At 39.2% G+C, this 23,118-nt stretch overlaps 1 protein-coding gene across 2 annotated transcripts in view; it reads left to right on the forward strand.

The window, feature by feature from the left end:
- Positions 1-20,517, forward strand: part of UPRT (uracil phosphoribosyltransferase homolog) — a 30,452-nt gene extending 9,935 nt beyond the window's left edge. Inside the window, exons 1-7 of one of the 2 annotated variants that reach the window (XM_044936580.1) lie at positions 7,455-7,596; positions 7,709-7,751; positions 11,893-11,962; positions 13,568-13,630; positions 15,576-15,737; positions 16,418-16,516; positions 19,321-20,517. In XM_044936580.1, the coding sequence (XP_044792515.1) occupies positions 7,535-7,596; positions 7,709-7,751; positions 11,893-11,962; positions 13,568-13,630; positions 15,576-15,737; positions 16,418-16,516; positions 19,321-19,427 (606 nt within the window). In that variant the 5' untranslated portion in view covers positions 7,455-7,534 and the 3' untranslated portion in view covers positions 19,428-20,517. Of the gene's footprint in view, positions 1-7,454; positions 7,597-7,708; positions 7,752-11,892; positions 11,963-13,567; positions 13,631-15,575; positions 15,738-16,417; positions 16,517-19,320 lie in introns of those variants that run through there. The other variant, XM_006068273.3, reaches the window with a different exon arrangement.
- Positions 20,518-23,118: the final 2,601 nt, after the last annotated feature.

The raw sequence follows: 23,118 nt of genomic DNA on the forward strand, positions 1-23,118 counted from the left end.
TGCTGCAATGGATTTAAACCACACATCCTTCCCTTTCTGCCTCCTTTATACATTAAACGCAGTAAAATCTGAGTGTAATGCACAGTTCGCTTGAACATAGTTGATGACTTCATATATAAGGCAGTGCAGTGTATTGAAAAGATCACCCCCTGCGCTGCCGTTATTGTTGTTGTTGGTTTTCGCCTCCTGAAACATTAAAGTAAAGCTGTTTCATGAACTATTGCATGTTTCCTGTATATTTGCCCTCAAAGGGATTTTGCCATGGCAGCAGGCAGCTTGGATGAAAGTTGAACAATCTTATTTTAGTCCATGAAATAGCACTAAAGAAGGAGCGCATTCAGCCTTGTGGACTTTTTTAGTCACCTGATGGGAAGACCGTTAACCTCAGGATGGATGAACATCCTGTGCAGCCATAATATGAAGGCAACTTGATGTGATTTGAGTCAATTGTCTTGGTAATGTTCTTAACCAATGCTGTTCATTTGAATTGCTTGGGGAGTCTTTTTTTTTTTTTGGAACCCATCCTTAGAGTTGAATAATAGTTGGGTGGAATCTGAGTGCTTGTAGCTTTTCAGATACCACATATGTTTGTGCTGTACTCAGTCAGGGCCACTGACCATGGGAGAATGGCTATTCTCCCTCGCATCGTAATTTGGCTGGTTTTGGTTGTGGGGTATAGGCTGAACCAGGGATTCTAAATTGCACAGAGCCAGCCTAGAGAGCCTGGCCTGCCATCACCCTGAGACTGGATAAATCTCAGAACCCCTTCAACTTGTACAAAACCAAAAAGTCAATCACAGAAAACACTGTGACCTACAAGTTATTTAAATCATGGACATGATTTTGATTTTCTGTGTGAATTTTCTAACTGGCTTAAGGCCAGGAGTGAGGGTGTTGCTTCTTTATACATGTCTCTGTTGTATTTTCCAATGCTGGAAAAGACTCTGATGCTGGGAAAGATAGAAGGCAGGAGGAGAAGGGGATGACAGAGGATGAGATGGTTGGATGGCGTCACCAACTCAATGGGCATGAGTTTGAACGAACTCCGGGAAATAGTGAAGGACAGGGAAGCCTAGTGTGCTGCAGTTCATGGCGTCACAAAGAGTCGGACACAACTGAGCTACTGAACAACTTATTTTTCTACCTGATCTCAAATGTTTGCATTGAACTCTGCCTTGAGGTGTGAATAAATAATTAATGCCACTATTTTATGAGATTCTTAAGTTTCTAAAGAGCTGTGGTCCTGATGACTTGTATTTGGCAGGTAGCACTCTAAAAACTATTTTTTGTTTTTGTTTTTCACGTCAGATTAGATTTGCTCCAAGACTGGTTTTTTTTTTTTTTTTTCTTTTTTTTGAGGGGGAAGGGAGGAGGAGGAAAATAATTTCTAAATCATCTGCATACCATGACAAACATTGGAGCTATTCTTTTTGTAATGATAACATAAAAAAGTAGCTATGGTAGTAGAGCTTGCTATTCCTGATGGCTCAGTGGTAAAGAATCTACTTGCAGTGTAGGAGACGAAGATTTGATCCCTGGGTTGGGAAGATCCCCTGGAAGAGGGCATGGGAACCCACTCCAGTATTCTTGCCTGGAGAATCCCCATGGACAGAGGACCTAGCAGGTTATAGTCCATGGGGTTGCAAGAGTGGGACATGATTTGGTGACTAAACTACCACAACCACCATGGAAGTAGAGCTTATGTTTTTTGGATCTTCCACTAAACATTAACTCTTAGTGAAACATTTCTTTGGTTTAAACCTGCCAGAAAAACTTCTATTTTTACTTCCCTTTAACCTGTTGCTTAAACAAAAACAAACAAGATCATATTGGGCTAAAACTGAGTCCGAATTAGTTCTTCCTCCTTAGCTTAGGTTGCTCGGTAAATACAGGACTCCCAGTTAAATTTGAGTTCAGATAAACAGTGAATACTTTTCTTAGTATAAATATATCCTAAACACTGTATGTGACACACTTCTGAAATACAAATTTAGCTGGGTGTCCTGTATTTTTATTTGCTAAATGTGGCAACTTTATGCCCAGACTTAACTTCTCCCACAGCAAATGCTAAAGACAATCCTTGTGTATAATCCTCATTTTCAAAAATAGTACCTAATTCAATACTGCTAGGGTTTGATTTATTTTTTTTACTTATTTTAAATCTTTTTTTGTATTTATGAGGTTTGATTTAAATTAAATTGTCTTTTAAGTTATGAGTCACAGGTTTTAATTTAATCATTTGAATAGAGTGTATTCTTGTATTAACCTTAATTATATACCCTTTATACTCACAAAGAAGGGCAATGCCAAAGAGTGTTCAAACTACCACAAAATTGCACTCATTTCACATGCTAACAAAGTAATGCTCAAAATTCTCCAAGCCAGGCTTCAATAGTACATGAATTGAGAACTTCCACATGTTCAAGCTGCATTTAGAAAAGGCAGAGGAACTAGAGGTCAAACTGCCAACATCTGTTGGATCATAGAAAAAGCAAGAGAATTCCAGAAAAACATCTACTTCTGCCTCATTGACTGTGCTAAAGCCTTTGACTGTGTGGATCACAACAAACTGGAAAATTCTTAAAGAGATGGGACCTTACCTGCCTCCTGCAAAACCTGTATGCAGGTCAAGAAGCAACTGTTAGAACCGGACATGGAACAATGGACTGGTTCCAAATTGGGAAAGGAGTATGTCAAGGCTGTATATTGTCACCCTGCTTATTTAACTTATATGCAGAGTACATCATGTGAAATGCCAGGCTGGATGAAGCACAAGCTGAAATCAGGATTGCCAGGAGAAGTATCAATAACCTCATATGCAGATGACACCACACTTATGGCATAAATCTAAGAAGAACTAAAGAGCCTCTTGAGGAGAGTGAAAAAGCTGGCTGGCTTAAAACTCAGCATTCAGAAAACAAAGATCATGGTATCTGGTCCCATCACTTCATGGAAAATAGATGGGGAAACAATGGAAACAGTCACAAATGTTATTTTTTGGGGGGCTCCAAAATCACTGCAGATGGTGACTGCAGCCATGACATTAAAGGACTCATACTCCTTGGAAGGAACGCTATGACTAAGCTGGACAGCATATTAAAATGCAGACATTACTTTGCTGACAAAGGTCTGTCTGGTTAAAGCTATGGTTTTCCAGTAGTCATGTATGAATGTGAGAGTTGGACTATAAAGAAGGCTGAGTGCTGAAGAATTGATGCTTTTGAACTGTGATGTTGGAGAAGACTCTTGTGAGTCCCTTGGACTGTAAGGAGATCAAACCAGTCAATCCTAAAGGAAATCAATCCTGAATATTCATTAGAAGGACTGATGGTGAAACTGAAACCAATAGTTTGGCCACCTGATGCAAAGAACCAGCTAGAAAAGACCCTGGTGCTGGGAAAGATTGAAGGCAGTAGAAGGGGATAACAGAGGATGAGACGGTTGGATATCATCTCTGATTCAATGGATATGAGTTTGAGCAAGCTCCAGGAGATGGTGAAGGGCAGGGAAGCCTGGTGTGCTGCAGTCCATGGGGTTGTGAAGAGTTGGACATAACTGAGCGACTGAACAACAACAACAATAAACTCTTTACAAGCCACATTATAATAGTAGCTTCTCCATCTTAAAAAGGAACATTTTAATGATTTGCCTGCCAGAATCTTTATTTCATTATTTGCATTGTATGTAAATGCACGTCTGATTCACAGGGAGATAAATATCACCTAAAAAGTGGTTACTTTTTAGTAAAGGTTCCCTTATTATAGCAAAATATAGATAATAGCTTTATTCAGGGACTTAGCTTCAGGCTGGGGAGAGCCTTGGAATTCTTCACCTCTGTAAGCCTCTCTACTTTCATTACTAGAAAAGTGGTATTGATAATAGCAGACTCTACTTGTTAAGATTATATGAGGATTAGATCAGATAATGCATCAAAAGTGCTTAATACTTAGCACCAAGGAAGCTTTTAACAAATGATGATCTGTGGGAAAGGGAGTAATATATGTATATTACTGTTACCTGTTGTTACTTTTGGACCATTTAAGTAAATCCTTTTAAATAAATCTGTATGCTTGTGTGTGTGTGTGTACAGTTATTAAAATGATTTTTCTTATCAAGAGGTGAGGTTTTCAAGTTTATTTTGAATAGATAAGTAGCATGTAGTGATCAAATGGCAGTTTCTGCTGTAGCAATTGAAGTTGTAATTGCCCCAGGAAAGGATGTCTTCCAAAACTCTAGAGAATTCCTCTCGTGGTGGTAGTAGTGGTAGTAGTGGTAGTAGCAGCAACAGCAAAGTAGTTAGTAGTAGTAGTGAGGTCTAGTAAGAAGAGAGGAAAAGATCTCTACTTGAAGTCTTAATTTTTTCATATTATAAAACATTCCTCTCATAGTTCCATATGTTGTGGATGATAAGTAAATACCTATTGGCCCATTTTGAAAGAAAGGTCAGAGATTTCTCTTGATTTCATCTTGGTTTGGGTCTGCTTTGAGATGTCCATATTTTAAACTATATTCAATTACTGTAGCTTCCCTGGAAACTTTAAAGTGCTTTATATACTGTCTTAAGTAGGGAAGAGTCCGATTTACCAAATCCACATTGAAGTGAGGATATGGTTTCTGGCGTGATTCTCATTCTTTTGTTGTTTCACTGTGAAATATATATATATTTTTAATGGTATCTTTGGCTTTCATTTTGTTACTACAGATGTGTGACACATTTGTTGGGCAAAGTGTCAAGATAAGTTGACACTTTTCTCAGATATGGTTGTTGCTGCTAAGTCTGTTCAGTCGTGTCCAACTCTGTGCAGCCCCATAGACGGCAGCCCACCAGGCTCCCCCGTCCCTGGGATTCTCCAGGCAAGAACACTGGAGTGGGTTGCCATTTCCTTCTCCAATGCATGAAAGTGAAAAGTGAAAGTGAAGTCGCTCAGTCGTGTCCGACTCTTCGCGACCCCATGGACTGCAGCCTACCAGGCTCCTCCGTCCATGGGATTTTCCAGGCAAGAGTACTGGAGTGGGGTGCCATTGCCTTTTCCGGTCAGATATGGTTAGGTCTGCATTATTAATCCTATTTGGAGTTCACACAACTTAAAAGGTACTCAACATTAATTAGATTTCTGTGCTTTGAATTATGAGCGCCTGGATATCACTGTTTAAATGTTTGAATATATTATACAATAATCCAGGGGTGTGTGTCAGTGTGTTTGTTGTTTTGTGATGATCTTGTATTAGATTTTATTTGGGAAAGTTATCAGATACAAAATGATTAAAATGTCTCTCAAAACTTTGTTTACAGTATGATAGATTTTTTTAAAGAATGGTTTTGAGACAGAGGTGAATAGAGTTATGATTTGAAACCAAGTATATGGAGTGAATAAGACCTGGGATCTGGTTTACATTAAAACATCTTTATTAACGCATACTTTAGTCCAGTGTTGGGTCTAAAGTAGGGGCCTAGAGATTATATGCAACTTGATTGATCTAACAGGAAATATCTGCTTAATGAAACTCTGGTATAAACAATGTAAAGGATTTAGATGTGGATATTGAAGAACACTGTGGGTTTTGTTCAAAATGCAACCAAGTTACTGTATTCTAGCTTTACTTTAATTTCTAAATTGATTCAAAGTGAATGGAATGAGTCTGAAGTCTGTCAAAAACAGCAGTGTATAGGTTAGTAATTACTGTTTATAGTGGGATGACTGAGTTTTACTGGAAGTTAAATAACTATCAAGAGATGATAGTTCTTATTAGGTTCTCACATCGTGTACTTTTTTTGGAATGTAGAGAAATGTTTATCATGCAAAAGCTGTCAACTGAAGCTGATATTTTTAAGGAGAATGTGAAGATGTTAAAATGTTTCATCCTAAAGTAAAATAATGAATTTGAGCAACTCCAATCACTTAACCTAATATAACTTTTCTTTGTAATATATTTATGTGTAACTGATCAGAAATTAAAGACAAGTATTTCAGGTGTGTTCTCAAAATATATTACTGGATATTTTTTAAAGACTTTTCTTAAAGAATCCAGACTTTTCTACCCTATTGAAAAACTGTGTTCTGGCTGTTTAGACAAGTTTATGTAGGTCTACCAAACAGGGTAGTAGTCTTCAGTATTTTCTTTTGTGTGTGTGTGTGGTTCACTGACTTTTACTTCTTTGACAAGCATGTTGTGAAGACTTATTATAGAAATGAAAGGTGCTGATGTAATAGTATATTTTCATTTGAAAACTGCAATACATAAAATAAAGCCTGTTTTATTTATTTATTTTGGTTGTGCTGGGTCTTCGTTGTTATGTAGGCTTTTTTCTAGTTGCAGTGAGTGGAGGCTACTCTGTAGCTGCCATGTGGGGGTTTCTCATTACAGTGGCGTCTCTTGCTGTGGAGCATGCGCTCTAGGGTGTGTGGGCTTCAATAGTTGTGGCACATTGGCTCAGTAGTTGTGGCTGCTGGGCTCTGGAGCACAGGCTCAGTAGTTGTGGCGCATGGGCTTAGTTGCTCCACTGCATGTGGGATCTTCCCGGATCAGGGACTGAACTGGGCCACCAGGGGAGCCCCTAAAGCCTGTTTTAAATGAGCTCTCTGTGTGTAGTCATGTGGATAGAGTTTTCTGAGTTTAGGGAGTATTTATATATAAAGAATACAGACCTAGACGTATATTCTTGCTATATTTTAGAGAGTTAGTATCTGTAATAATGAAAGAACTGTGGTTACTCTAAGAAACCTAACTCCATTTGTGTAAGGGATATTTCATTGCTTTTTCCTGTCAGAGAAATAAATGCAGCTTGAAAAAGAGTTGTGATTAACGGTATACTGAGATAATATATGCTCGCATATGCCATTTTGATGCTATGTTGGGGAATATTTTAGGTATGCAATGGGCAGGCAGGTGGGGATTTTTAAGTATATAAACTAAATCAGTCAGATCATTTAAGTTACATGAGAGAAGGAGAAGGAACAATAATAGATTTTTACAAAAGAAAAAAATGTCAGCCTTATAACATTTCCCTTTTGGCTGTTTAACAGTTTGTGGGTAGGTGCAACCCTGGGTTATTATTACTTGGGTACCTCAGGATCTGAAAATACTGACCAGAAGGAATTGTACAGGAAATTGGTAGAAAGATCTATGGAATAAGCTATTTGATTGAAAAATGGAACAATTTATCAATAGTTTGCAAAAGAGGTCTTGTTAATTAGGTTATGTGTTCTTGGAAGCAATAACAAAAATAGAGGATTAACTTGTTTGTACAGTTCTCATTCCAGAAAGAATTAGAGGCAAAGTAGATGGTTACTTATGTTGGTAATAAGCATTTTAAATTGGGGTGAATGGTGCGTGAGAATGGGGAGAACCTGGTTTTCTTACTGCAATTTTTTTTTCTTAACTTAAGCTCTGGATATGCTGCCATTTTCCAGGACAAACTTGTTCATCTCCTGGTTGAAGAGTATATACTTGAGCAGTTCAGTGGGAAACTACATGATCTTTTCAATTTCTGTCTGTAATGATATCAGATGAGCATTTTCAATAATATCAAGTCATGCCATTTAGGTTCCTGTATCCTAGTGAAAAACATCATGTCTCAATAATAGTCTATTACAGGTAAGCTTTTATCATGTAATAGGTTTTAATATCTGTGTTACTGTATATATGTTAAATAATATTTCACTTTAAAGCTCTAATCTAGACTAAAACTTGTACTTTTTTTTTTTAGGACAGCCAGTAGAGGGGACTTCATGTTTTCTGCGGATCGTTTGGTAGGTGGATGGAGGTTTTCAATCTTCATTTCGTTGTTGTTCCTAGTGTTATAATCATAGTAGCCCAAGGGGCTTTTTGTTTGAGAACATTCTGAGGTTGAGAGAGATGGTACCAAGTAACATCTTGCTAGACTTTGCAAGTGTTGTTTCTACTTTTTCATTAAAACTCTGCCTCAATTCCATTCACCTCAAATCATTGTCTACGAACTCACTGTCTATGGTTCTGACGTACCACTACTTTTCAAGTGGATCTTGGTAACTTTATCCTCAGTCTTAAGTACCTCTTCTTAGGTCAGTGAAGTGAAGTAAATTAAAAGGAAACTAAAGATGTAAAAAGACCTAGTAGTTACCCTTGTGGTGTCCATAGAATGCACAAAAGCTAATAGCTATCTTATAGTTTACATGGGGATGGATATCTATTTGGCCTCTTATTTTCTGTAGTATCTTCACATGTGGATACTGTCTACACTTAGGGAATTCCTGTTAAGAATTGACAAAGCCCAATTCTGTTTAGCTAGTGTCATCTGAGAGGATCTCAGGCCAAATTGGGCTGTCTTAGGTAAGCCCTGTTTACTTCTTGTGTGTATATCTAAGTTTGTTTCGTGCTTGGAATGAGGTTGACAGATGGTCTACTGTGGTTCCTAGTATTCATTACTTCGTGAAATATACATTGAACTCATGTGAGTCAGACACTGTGCCAGACTGTGTTGTAGGTGGGAGGAGATTCAGTGGTAAAGCATAAAGACATGGTCCCTGATCTTGTGTGGTTTACAGTATAAATACTGTTCTCATTGTTTAGTCTGGGAAAGAAAGAAAAGTGACTTATTAAGCTTATAGTTATAACCAGATACTAGATAGTAGAAGATAGATTATTAAAGGGAATGTGATGATGTTGGATAGGGGGAGGTATGAAACTCTTCATTTGCATTTTTCCTAGGGAAATCTTTATTCCAAAAGAGTGTAGACAGCACATATTCTACTTTTGACTTTTATGTATTCTTGGTTCAAAGGCCACTTCTATTTGAGCTTCCAGGGGCAGTAAAAATCCTTGGATTGCATCAAGATAAATGTAGTTGACATTCTTGGAGTGATAGGTTATTCTTTTTGCTTTTATCAAATCAAAGGGTTCAAGACAGTTGTGTCAGTGGCTGCTGTGGGGGAAAACAGAGATCTTGGTGTTCACTGATAGAAAATGATTTCTCTCTCTTTCTTTCTTTTGCTCTCCTTGTGCCATTTTCCTATAGAACATAGGAATTAAGATCATGGTTATTATCAAATGCTTGCTTGAAAGGGCAGGCATTATATCTTAGTCAAATGAGATAATAAGGACCCGGGGCAAAATTCACCTGAGTGGATGGTAATTTTGGACCTCTCTGTTCTCTGCAGTTAGATTTGAAGGTCCTGATATTGGGGGTGCGGGGTGTGGAAGGTCAGTTGTGGTTGTGGTAGGGACTGGAGCTGTTGAGGTTTCTGATAATGGGAATTTCTAGTATATTGTCTCTTCTAGCACAAGGGTCCTGTTATAGTTGACATTAATTCTGTCCTGAATTTGTCAGGATTGGCTTTCCTGGCACTCAGATTTTGAATTTTAACTCTTGAGAAGAGGTTAAACCCTTCTTCTGGTTTATGTTCTCCTGTAAATCTTGGACACACTAATTCTTGTCCCAAAGTTGGAGGAGATGGGCAGGTGGTAAGACTCTTTGGAGGAGTATTACTAGAAGGAAAACAAGGCTCTTCAAAGAAAATGATCCTCTTCTTTCTTTGTACTTTGCTCATAAGAAACATTAATCTCTACAGATTGTGGTGGCTAGAGGTGAGTATGCACACACACACACACACACACACACACACACACACACACACAGTATTCATGAGGTTCCTGGACCCTCTGGTACTCCAGGTTGACATAGTGCAGCCCATTTAACATTTATCATTTTAACGGCAGCAGGGTGTTTTGTTGTGATAACAGAGCATAGGGCTTGACATTTCTCCCTGCTGTTCTTAATCAGTAATGTAATACTGATTGGAGAAAATGTGCTCTACAGACTCAGCACTGCCTTTTTGTAGTGGCCTCTGGATGTTCATAGGAATATCTGATGGGTTTTGGAGGATATTCCTTGTAGTTCTGATGGATTCTTTGCTCTGTACACATTAAGATCATTAGGAGCCTTTTTTCTTTAAGCTGGGAAGTCCTAATACATTCAACTGTATCCTACTTCAAGCTCAGTAAATTGGTTCAGTTCCATCCACTCATTATTTCCTCCTAAGAAATTCAGGATTTATTTCGCATCATGGTGGGCCTTTGTTAAAAAGCATCCAACTTAACAATTTCAAAGTACTAAATAAGGCAAAGCAGTTCCCGGTGGGCACTATTTCCAGAGTTACCAGAAGTATATTATGTCCAAGTGTTCCAGCCATGACTCTTGCACTTGCTGTGGTTTTGCATTTTTCCTACAATAGCCTGGACTAACTGCATGATAATCAGAAGGCATACTTGAGCCTTTTAGTGGCAATCACGTGCCTCACCAAGGTTGGATACCTAGCAGCAAGCAGCCTGACATTTGGTTCTATCTCTGAATCTAACAGAAAATCTAACAGGTCCAGAAAAACATCTACTTCTGCTTTATTGACTATGCCAAAGCCTTCTACTCTGTGGATCACAAAAAAATGTGGAAAATTCTTCAAGGGATGGGAATACCAGACCACTTGACCTGCCTCCTGAGAAATCTGTATGCAAGTCAAGAAGCAACAGTTAGAACTGGACGTGGAACAACAGACTGGTTCCAAATCAGGAAAGGAATATGTCAGGGCTGTATATTGTCACCATGCTTATTTAATTTATATGTGGAGTATATCATGCAAATTCTGGGCTGGATGAAGCACAAGCTGGAATCAAGATTGCCGGGAGAAATATCAATAACCTCAGATATGCAGATGACACCACCCTTATGGTAGAAAGCAAAGAGGAAATAAAGAGCCTCTTGAGGAAAGTGAAAGAGGAGAGTGAAAAAGCTGGCTTAAAACTCAACATTCAGAAGGCTCAGATCACGGCATCTGGTCCCATCACTTCATGGCAAATAGGGAAACTGGAAACAGTGACAGACTATTTTTTTGGGCTCCAAAATCACTGCAGATGGCGACTGCAGCCATGGAATTAAGAGACGCTTGCTCCTTGGAAGGGAAGTTATGACCAACCTAGACAGTATATTAGAAAGCAGAGACATTACTTTGCCAACAAAGGTCCATCTAGTCAAGGCTATGGTTTTTCCAGTGGTCATGTATGGATGTGAGAGTTGGACTATAAAGAAGTCTGAGTGCCGAAGAATTGATGCTTTTGAACTGTGGTGTTGGAGAAGACTCTTGAGAGTCCCCTGGACTGCAAGGAGATCCAACCAGTCCATCCTAAAGGAAACCAGTCCTGAATATTCATTGGAAGGACTGATGCTGAAGCAGAAATTCCAATGCTTTGACCACCTTATGAGAAGAGCTGACTCATTTGAAAAGACCCTGATGCTGGGAAAGATTGAAGGTGGGAGGAGAAGGGAACAACAGAGGATGATATGGTTGGATGACATCTCCGACTCAATGGACATGAGTTTGAGTAAACTCCGGGAGTTGGTGATGGACAGAGAGGCCTGGCATGCTGCAGTCCATGGGGTCACAAAGGGTAGGACACGACTGAGAGACTGAACTGAACTGAACTGAATCTAACACATAATAGGGTCGCCCTTCCTACTGCTACTGCTAAGTCGCTTCAGTCGTGTCTGACTCTGTGCAACCCCATAGACGGAAGCCCACCAGGCTCCCTCGTCCCTGGGATTCTCCAGGCAAGAACACTGGAGTGGGTTGCCATTTCCTTCTCCAATGCATGAAAGTGAAAAGTGAAAGGGAAGCCGCTCAGTCGTGTCCGACTCGTAGCGACCCCATGGACTGCAGCCCACCAGGCTCCTCTGTCCATGGGATTTTCCAGGCATGAGTACTGGAGTGGGGTGCCATTGCCTTCTCCGGCCCTTCCTACTACTGTAAGTTAAATCCTTGCCTAGTATGTTGCTGACTTTTGCCCGGTGTTAAACTCCCGAGGCTAACAGCTAACAGGAGATTCTTAGCAAGTTCTCAAATTATTCTTCCTTTGACTCTCTAGATCAGACTTGTTGTGGAAGAGGGATTGAATCAGCTGCCATATGAAGAATGCATGGTGACCACTCCAACAGGTAATCAGGGCTGTTACTCTCATATTCTCATAAAAATTCTGGGGTGGAATTGGGGGAAAATGAGAAGAAAGCAGTCTGAGTAAATCAGTATGCAAAATGAGGCATCTGCATGGAGCTGTTCTTTTAAACAACTTATTAAATTTGGGGACATTTAGTAAAGAAATTTATGTGAATGACTTTTGTTAATAGCTTGCTTGTCAGTTTAAGTTAAAGGTTAATAAATATTCTTCAGCATTCGGGTGTTACCTTTGATGATGGCACATTGGGACCAGATCTAAGAATTGCTGTCAGCTTACCTTCATCTTTGTGGGGAAGATGCTGGTGTTAACAAATGAGTGGCGTGGTTTAGCAATGGAAGCTCCAGGTAAAAAAAAAAAGTAAAAAAGAAAATAAAAACGATGAGGATTGGAGAAGAGTATTTAGAATTGTTCTGCTCTAACAGAGAACAGTCAAGGATCCCTATTTTAGGGATTTGAAATTCTGATATGGTTCTTTATTAAATAATGGAAACTGTTATATCCAGAGGTTGATTTTGTGAAAATTAGGGATTAACCTTGCTGCATCAAAATTTATACAAATTCAGTCTGAGATCAAGGCATGAATGTGTCTTGATAATTACTTCAGTCTTTCTCTTCTGCTTTTAAACACAGAATGCAGGTTAATAAAAGTGGACAGGAATAAGGAGGCTCTCTGCTGTGGCTCACAGTGGGCTCCTAGTTTGAATTTATGGGGTTTCTAGCATTCTTGGCTGGAGAAGGCAATGGCACCCCACTCCAGTACTCTTGCCTGGAAAATCCCATGGACGGAGGAGCCTGGTAGGCTGCAGTCCATGGGGTCGCTAAGAGTCAGGCATGACTGAGCAACTTCACTTTCACTTTTCACTTTCATACATTGGAGAAGGAAATGGCAACCCATTCCAGTGTTCTTGCCTGGAGAATCCCAGGGACGGTGGAGCCTGATGGGCTGCCGTCTATGGGGTTGCACAGAGTCGGACACGACTGAAGTGACTTAGCAGCAGCAGCAGCAGCATTCTTGGACAGAGAAGGCAATGGCATCCCACTCCAGTACTCTTGCCTGGAAAATCCCATGGACAGAGGAGCCTGGTAGGCTCCAGTCCATGGGGTCGCTAAGAGTCGGGCATGACTGAGCGACTTCACTTTCATGCATTGGAGAGGGAAATGGCAACCCACTCCAGTATTCTTGCCTGGAGAATCCCAGGGACAGAGGAGCCTGGTGGGCTGCTGTCTATGGGGTTGCACAGAGTTGGACACGACTGAAGCGACATAGCAGCAGCAGCAGCAGCAGCATTCTTGGAATGTAACAATTCTCCTCTAAATTCAATTTAAGAAACGTGTATGTGATTATCATAAGGCTTATTCCTGCTCGATGAAGTCTACCTCTCCCAATTATTCCCACAGGCTTCTTATGAAGAATTAACTATGAAAAATCATGACTCTTCTTATTGCTTTCACAGGGAACCTAAGATGTTATACAGTGTGTTTGGACAACAGTTGTTCTGTGCCCATCTACTTTAAACCATACTTTATTAAATAAATAGTTGCTCCAATGATGAAAGTTAAATTATTTGGTTTTATTCCCCAACAGGGTACAAGTATGAAGGAGTGAAATTTGAAAAGGGAAATTGTGGGGTCAGCATAATGAGAAGCGGTAGGTTTGTGTATGTGTGACTTTGTCTCTGCATTCTTAGATACAGTTGCTGTTTTCTGAGAGGCAGGCTTGTCTCCTGAGCTTAAATCTCACCACCTGTGTTGTCTATCCTCATCGTGCCTTTGAATCATGGCCCATGTGTTGCCAAGTTTGGCTAATTTTAATTGCAGAGCATCTTCCCTAGTGGTGTGTCCCCATGGGCAAGCCAGCTTTGAAAAATTCAGAGGAGAGTGGAAGAATAGGGAAGCTTGAAGATTGATGGAGTATGTAATAGCACAAATTCAGACCTGTAGAACTTTGAGCACTCGACTAGAGAAAATCTTTGTTCTGATTTTTAAATTTCTTTTGTGAGGAACAGTCCTACCCTGTCAGGAGCTGGACTGAATGGCTTGTTTAATATTTTTAGTTTTATGTTTGATGAGTATGTGATTATGTAGGCAAAAGAACTTAACTGTGATTAACTCTAAGTGTTTCCAATTGCTAGTCTAATGTGTTTGTGTTTGAGTCCAACCAGTTGCCCTTGTAAATTAACCTTTGTGCAGCAAAATCACATGCCTATAACTAGGACCTATACCTGTTACATGGGGATGATTATTTCCATTCAGCAACTTAATTCATTAATTATTCTTTGTACAAGATCCAGGGTATGGTAGAATCCTCACTTGCTTGCATTGGAAACAGATGGATTTTTTCCCTTTGGCTGAACCTTGTGCATGTGGGATCTTAGTTGCCCTGCCAGGGACTGAACCCATGCCCCCTGCACTGGGAGTGTGGAGTCTTAATCTCTGGACCACCAAGAAAGTCCCCGGATTTTTTTTTTTTTCACATATAAACGTTCCCATTGCTTCTCTGGCTATGAAGTTCTGTTTGTGAACAACTGGGTATCTCAAATAAAATAGGAGCTTTAAGCTCCTTTTTTTAAAATAGAAAGTAGCTCTTAAGTAATGATAGGATTTTCAGAACAATGCTGTTCAACCTTTTAAAACTGGTAAAGACAATGAAGATGGACTTTTAAGGCACAATTTCTTCTGTTTTAGTCCAGCTTCTGCCCTAAAGGCAACAGCATGGTCCTCGCACCCCTAGTGTATACCAAACGACCTTGGAGTGATGCATAGAGAGGGTGTTTTTAACTTTAGTAGCTCTTGGTTTATTTCCATATCTATTAGAAAGAAACTTTTTATATTTTCACTAGTGATATACAGTTTCCTCTTAAATGTAAACAAAAATAATTAATTTAAAGAAAAATATTAAGTAAATAATTGTACAAGAAGAATTTTCATGTGGCCTAAAATCTTGAAGATGATGTGAGAATGATTGACTTTTAGCAAACACTTCCTTAAATGAATTCAGACTCAAAAATAGCTTTACCTTCAGAAACCAAGGGGATAATGGTGGTTTTGGTCTGGATCTCTGGGGGAAGAGGGAACAGCATATTACTCTTGCACTGTTTACCAGCCAAGCCTCTGCCATTGAAGTCATTGCTGGGGCTACATGATATCTCTTGATGTCAGCTTGATCTAAATGGAGAGCCTTTGGTCTACAGCCCTCATTCTTCCATAATATTTTATATTTTTGTCTGATGAAAGTAATACAGTGTCCTTAAAATAATAGAATTAAAATGTTCCTGATATAGAAAAGTTCAGAGAGCAGCTTAAATGCTTTATTACCTGTAATCATGGAAGCATGACAACTCTAAAACTTGTAAGCCAGCAGTAAAGTTAGCTTATCCTAGTTTCGTTGACCAGCCCTTAATCTAGTTTCATTGACCTGAACTAAGTATAAAATCATGTTTTATCAGAAGTGGAAGCTGTTAGCTTAAGAAGAATTGCTTCCATTTTGACAGTGTCTTTATTGTGTTAATAATAGTCACAAGCTCTTCTTTGGCTTATTCTCAGACTTTCACTCTATCTACTCTTAATCACTCTTTTTTGTTTCCTACTTCAAGGTGAGGCAATGGAACAAGGTTTACGAGACTGCTGTCGATCCATACGAATTGGAAAGATCCTGATTCAGAGTGATGAGGAGACACAAAGAGCCAAAGTATATTATGCCAAGTTCCCCCCAGACATTTACAGAAGAAAAGTCCTTCTGATGTATCCAATTCTTAGTGAGTTGTTTGCATTTAATTTGTAACCTTTGATTAAGGTTAAAATTCAGCTTAGTGCCTACCTTCTAGGTACCCTTCTTTAAAAATGAAACTGTTTCTAAATGTGTTCTTTTTTTGTTTTTCTCAGTTGGATTTGGAGTTGCCCTGGGCAGTTCTCTGGGGAATTTTTATTGTGTAATAAGAAAATACACATTAGTCAAACTTTATTAGCTCCAAAAAGCTTCTATTTTAAGATTAACAGATTGAAGCAAAAGATTTAATGAGGCAAAATACATAGAAGACGGAATATATATTAAAATATGTCCCTTTTCTAGCTCAGAGTATAGCAATGGTTTTCTCAAGGATTCATTCTCTTTGGAGGTAATATTTTTTTCTCCTATTCTAGTCTTTTCCTATGCTTGCTCAGATCCTAGAGTTGGGGGTAGCAGGTGGGTATTACATTTGATATCTCAAATACTGAATGAATTTAGGGCTTGTGCATTTGAAAGCTGTAAAGTACGTGGGTTATGTCTGTTGTTGAAAATAACATCATTTATAAAAAATGGGCGTCTTCAAATGAAGCTTTATCTAGGAGTATCTTATGTTAGATTACTAAACTGCTTTTACTTTGAAGCAACTTCAAAGGTATTTTGAGATGAATGTTAAAGTTGCCAATGCATTTGATTTTCATTTGATTTCAGGTACTGGAAATACTGTAATTGAAGCTGTAAAGGTTCTCATAGAACATGGAGTTCAACCTAGTGTTATTATCCTACTCAGTCTGTTCTCCACTCCTCATGGTGAGTTCAACAAGAGGCAGCAGCTGGGGCTCTGGATGGTCATGGAGTGGTTAAGCGTGCATCTGTCCAACCATTCATCCTGAAGAAAAGTTCATTTGCTTTCACATTAATTCCTAACTGAATTTTGATAATTATAACCTGTGTTTGTCATCTCTAAGCTTAGTTGTAATACTTTACACCATTCAACCATTCTAATGTTGTTCAAATTCAAATGGAAAAGTATGAACTAACCACACTGAAGGGAATTGCAATTGTTTTCATAGTGGCCCTGTTTGAGTAGAGCTTGCTGGTGGCTGAAAGGTCCCTATTTCTCTGGCTTCCCACGTGAGCCTGAGAAATGCTCTCAAACAGCAAGAAAATCAAGGTTCTAGCTAGCCCTGTGGTCTTTCTGAAGTAAGCTTTGTAGTATGAAGCAAAGAGCAGAAGTTTTTAAACTTAGCCTTCTGCTCAAAGGGCATGATGAAAGAACTTGTATTCTTCATTTACTGAGAGAAGTAAGCCTAATTTAAGACACTGGGTTTCTTTGCCATATAAGCTAAGACAATTATGAAAGTATCCTAAAAAAAATCATAAAGGCATGTAGAAATTCAGTGTTTCAGATAGTCATTGGAGAGACTATCATTTTCATGTAAGAAAAAATCTGAAAGTATATAAGTGACTTACTTGGAAATAGTTAAATAAATATACAGTTGACCCTTGAACAATGTTGGTTTGAACTGCGTGGATCCACTTATACATGGATATTTTTCAGTAGTAAATGCTATAGTACAACACAATCCATGGTTGGTTGAATTCATGTATGTAGAGGAACTACAGATACAGAGGGCTGACTATAAGTTATATGTGGATTAGCCTCCATGTTGTTCAAGGATCAACTGTATGTAATATTATAAAACTGTTAAATCATGTTTTTGAAAAAATATTTAATGATGTCAGAAAATCTAAATGTAGGAGCAGAATGAACGATAGCTTTAGTGAGGCTGACAACTCAGCCATCACCACAATCTTCTGTTGACTTGCAGAACTATGAGTTAGGCTGCAGACTTTTTTAAGAGTCAGAAAAGGAGTGACTTTAGCTTTACATATAGGAAGGTCATATCCAGGACCTGCTTACAGTTTTCCTCACGTTTGATCAATCTATTTTTAGCAACTTTATTGAGCTATAATAGACATACAATATATCACATATTTAAAATGTAAAATTTGATACGTTTTGACATCATTGCAACAATAAAAAAATTTGGTCAATCAAAACAACAGAAACACAACAGCATTAGAATAGGATAAAATGTCATCACCAAATTTAGAGATGACTAATACAAATTATTATGACTACCAAAATCTGACTTGGGTTTAACATGAAACCTAATAAGTCTTTCCTCAACATGAGAGGCTAGACAGATGCACAATACTAATTCAATTTTTATTTTAAATTAATAGTGGTTATCTTAGGGTGGTGGAATTCTAAGTGACTTATGTTATTTTTTAAGCTTTTTTTTATTTTCCAAATGTTCTACAATGAATTTGTATTTGTTTCATAAGAGAAATGTGTTGCTTCTAGTTAGAGCATTTCCTCATTTCCAAAGGTTCCGTATCTCAGTCAACCATGAAGAGGCTACAGAAAAACCACTTGAGAGAGTCACACTTAGTAGGCCATTGATTATTTTGCTATTTCATAATGAATAATTACCTGTAGTTCAAATGTTGATGGTTACAAAGGCTGATTTGCTTGGTCATCTGTCTATATAACAGAGGTAGCATTGTAAATTTTGAGATCACCAAATAATTATTGGGTTTTCTGTCTTTGGGAGTAGAAAAGTAACTGTTAGTTCTTTTATTTTTTATTTTTTTTATTTTTTAACTTTACAATATTGTATTGGTTTTGCCATACATTGACATGAATCCGCCATGGGTGTACATGTGTTCCCCATCCTGAACCCCCCTCCCTCCTCCCTCCCCGTCCCATCCCTCTGGGTCATCCCAGTATACCAGCCCCGAGCACCCTGTATCATGCAACAAACCTGGACTGGCGATTTGTTTCACATATGATAATTTACATGTTTCAATGCCACTCTCCCAAATCATCCCGCCCTCGCCCTCTCCCACAGAGTCCAAAAGACTGTTCTATACATCTGTGTCTCTTTTGCTGTCTTGCATACAGGGTTATTGTTACCATTTTTCTAAATTCCATATATATGCGTTAGTAGAATAGGATACTCATTCTTTGACATTATAGATGAAAAAATCTTACTCTGTAGCATCCTTGCTATGGCTTTTTAGTTTGACTGGGATCCAAGCTAGTCTCTGTCCTTTCCTCCTCCACCTCCTCCCCGCCCAGGCTAGAGTTATAAATTCTCAAAAAGTAGCTTTCTGTGATATAATAAAAAAGTCTTTGCACTTGTTTCAACAGTGTTCCAATTGAGAAACCATCATCTAATGTATGATCCTGTTTCCAGAAGGACTGTATTCTCTCTATCAGCTGCCTTTAAAATAAAACAAACGACTCGTTAGGGGAAAAGTTGCTATAACTGAATATATTTTTCATGTATTGAATACAAAACAGTTTGATTCTAAGAATTTATTAGTGAATGGGTGGAAACATAGTCTGACTACTATAAAAACTTTTCAGGTATCAGAAATTATATAAATAAGAGATTAACCAAGTCTAACTATTTGTCCAAAGGTTATTGCTCTCTGTCTTCTGTCAGTAGTAGACCTATTGACTGACCATAAAATTACTGAATTCTAGGTAATGTTATAAAAAAAATCCCACCATAATGACAATTTTTCTTTTATTTTTGAAGGTGCCAAATCAATCATTCAAGAGTTTCCAGAGATCACAATTTTAACTACTGAAGTTCATCCTGTTGCACCTACACATTTTGGACAGAAATACTTTGGAACAGACTAAGTTATTGAAGGAAAATTATTCTTCTGTGTAATATTACAGTTATGTTTTGAGTTTCTACCAGTTTGGCTAATTCACTTAAGGGATGACATAGAAAATTGTGTTAAAGATACTTTGTAATGTTTGGAAGTAGGTATAGTAAAAAGGAAATACTTGAGGTTTTTTTTATTATTATTTAGTTATTTCTTGACCGTTGGTACCAAATTCAACAATGAAGCACATACAACTCTGAAAATGCTTTAATAATGCTCTTATACAAATTGCTGATTCCTCAGTGCATTGAAACTGTTGCCTAATTTATGAACCTCAGTTTAGAGGTTTCTTGCAGCCACAGATAAAACCCAAATGGAAGTCAGTTCATTGGCCCACTATAGTTTGCATTTTGTTTAGTTTGCTTTTAGTTCTAGGGAGATTTCATGTATGTGGCTGTTGTTACCTTCCCCTACTCTTTACTTTGTGGTACTATACATGTTGGTAACTTGGAGAGAATGAAAAAAGAATACCTCCTAGAATTTTACATTTCCACTAATATCCTCACTCAATTGGCACTCTTCAGTCAAGCCATTATGTTCTTCGAGGCTCGTTTCCTACCCTATGCATTATTGGTAGGTGCCTTGTCAGTGTAATGCAGTGAAGAGGATGGTAGGGCATTTCCAGCACTGGAACTGTGACATTAATTTACTTAGTCTGAACCAGGGATATCTGGATGCTGACAAAGGAGGGCTAAATAGTGTTAATGGTATTGATGCACTAGAAATAAATTAGTTGGTGGTTTTTCTGAGATATGGGAGGAAAGATGGTTTCTTGCTGAGTTTATGGCCAATAAGTAAATTAGAATGCTTCATTTTTCACTTGGATGTTTCTACTAAAAGTCTTTGATTTGGAGCTTAGTTATTTTGCATGTTTGTCAATTATAGTTGTATTAAAATGGGAAAAATACCTTGATATTAAAAAAATCCTAAGACTTATATGTGTTTATATTTAGGCTCCTGAAAAGAAGAGAAATCATGTTAGAAATCGCTGTTCACATTCTGAAACTTGCTTGTAAAATCCTGATCTCATTTTACATTGATATTAAAACATTTTAACAGTGGTGGCTGGTTGATTACTTGATTGATTATACTCCCATAGTCCCATAGGCAGCTGTTGTGGCTTCTGTTTAAAACAAATAAACAAAAAAACCCGAAAAGAGTAGCAGGCAGTTTCTTAAAAAGAACCAAAGCAGATCAGTTCAGTTCAGTTCAGTCGCTCAGTCGTGTCCGACTCTTCGCCACCCCATGAATCGCAGCACTAAGCGCGACGGCGGCTGCGACCGGCGCACTAAGCGCGACGGCGGCTGCGACCGGCGCACTAAGCGCGACGGCGGCTGCGACCGGCGCACTAAGCGCGACGGCGGCTGCGACCGGCGCACTAAGCGCGACGGCGGCTGCGACCGGCGCACTAAGCGCGACGGCGGCTGCGACCGGCGCACTAAGCGCGACGGCGGCTGCGACCGGCGCACTAAGCGCGACGGCGGCTGCGACCGGCGCACTAAGCGCGACGGCGGCTGCGACCGGCGCACTAAGCGCGACGGCGGCTGCGACCGGCGCACTAAGCGCGACGGCGGCTGCGACCGGCGCACTAAGCGCGGCCGAGAGGAGCTACCCCACGTCCGAGCTCAGGGGCAGAAGCCGAGGGAACCCATACCCGAAGGGCGGTGGCCAAGAGGAGTTACCCCACGTCCGAGGTAAGGGGCAGCGGCCGAGAGTGCCAGGCTGCAACGGCGCAGGAACGGCAGAGAAGAGCTACCCAAGTCCGAGATCAGGGGTGGTGGCAGGAAGGAGCTACCCCATGTACGAGGTTAGGGGTGGCGGCCGAGAGGAACTACCCCACATCTGAGGTCAGGGGCGGCGGCCAGGAGGACCAACCCCACGTCCAAGGAGTGGTGGCTGCGCGGGTGCAGGAGGGCCTAGAGGCGATATCCCATGTTGAAGGCCAGGAAGGGCGGTGGTGAGGAGATACCCCTCGTCCAAGGTAAGGAGCAGTGGCTGCGCTTTACTGGAGTAGCCGTGAAGAAATACCCCACGTCCAAGGTAAGAGAAACCCAAGTAATATGGTAGGTGTTGCCAGAGGGCATCAGAGGACAGACACACTGAAACCATACTCACAGAAAACCAAAGCTGATAGAAGTCAGCAAAGATTTGGGAAAAGGAAGAAAAACTGGTATAGAATGGATTACATTTTCCCTTTGGAGTCTAGAAGCACTTCACTATATTTTTCCCTTTATTTTTGAATACTGTCATAACAAACCAAGATTAATAGATTACCCATATTACAATTCTTCCAAGGCAAATGTTGCTTTCATATTCTTATCATCTATATTTGTCAGTTAAATATTTTGATACAATGTGGATTTCCTTTTTTCCTGATTAGCAGAAGCTGTAACTGAAGTGCGTTGAAACCAAAATCTTTCTCTCCTTATCCCAGGAAAGATGTGAGTCAGCAAATTTAGATAGAGACCAGAGCTTCTTTAGGTTGATGCATTGAATTAGTTGGAAAGATGCTGTTTACCACTGTAGGCATCAGTGCTTCTGAGGTAGTGCTTATATTAGGGTTTCAATATTTTGTTAGAAGTGACTTTCTAGAACATGAGACAAATTCATATTTGAATATAGTTATAAAACCATATTTCAAGCAAATTAATTTTATATTATCAGCTATTTAAATTTAATATGTCTTTGTTCCTTTTCTTCACTATACATGATTGGTAATTGATTATATTTTGTTCCAACATGAAGAGAATTCCTACTATAGGCAGTAGGAATTGTTCAGTGGTGTTACATTTCCCCTGGAGATTTCAAAAACAGTTGTAACTATGTCTTCTGAAGTTTGGATCTTTTTAACAAATGAAGCATTATTTGTAGAATTAATCACTTGCCTGATGGCTTCCCTCGTGGCTTGATGGTAAAGAATCCGCCTGCAATGCGGGAGACCCGGGTTCAATCCCTGGGTTGAGAAGGCATGGCAACCCACTCCAGTATTCTTGCCTGCAGAATCCCCATGATAGAGAAGTCCTTGGGATTGCAAAGAGTTGGACACAACTGAATGACTAAGCACAGCACAATCACTTGCCAGGACTCTTTGAGCCCAGGAAGTTTTGTAAATGACAAAAAATTAGCAGACTATCCAAAAATATATTGTTTTTAATGACATGAACTTTACCACAGTATAAACTGTAGACTCCGTGTTGAAGAAATCCTAACACAATAAAAACAAGAAGCAGTATACATCAGTGTTTCTCAAAAGTTGAACGTCCTGCAGAATCACTTGGAGGGCCACAGATGGCTGGGCCTCACGCCTGGAGTTTCTGTTTCAGTAGGTCTGAAGTAGGGCCCAAGGACTTGCATATGTGAATTCCTTGGTGATACCCATGTTGCTGGTCTGGTGGCCACAACTTGATTTCAGACATTCCTTTTTTTTTTTTTCAGACATTTCTTCTTATGTAAGCATTTAATGGTACAAATTTCCCATACTGGTTTAGTTACACCCCACAAATTTTGAAATGTGTTTTCATTTCATTTGGGTCAAAATACTTTTTCATTTCCCTTTTGATTTCTTCTTTGACCTAAGGCTGTTTAGAAATGTGCTATATAATTTTCAAATATTTATTGGATTTTCTAGATTCCTTTTCAATATTGACTCCTAATTTAATTCA

This window comes from Bubalus bubalis, chromosome X (assembly GCF_019923935.1).
Source record: "Bubalus bubalis isolate 160015118507 breed Murrah chromosome X, NDDB_SH_1, whole genome shotgun sequence".
Classification (NCBI taxonomy): Eukaryota; Metazoa; Chordata; class Mammalia; order Artiodactyla; family Bovidae; genus Bubalus; species Bubalus bubalis.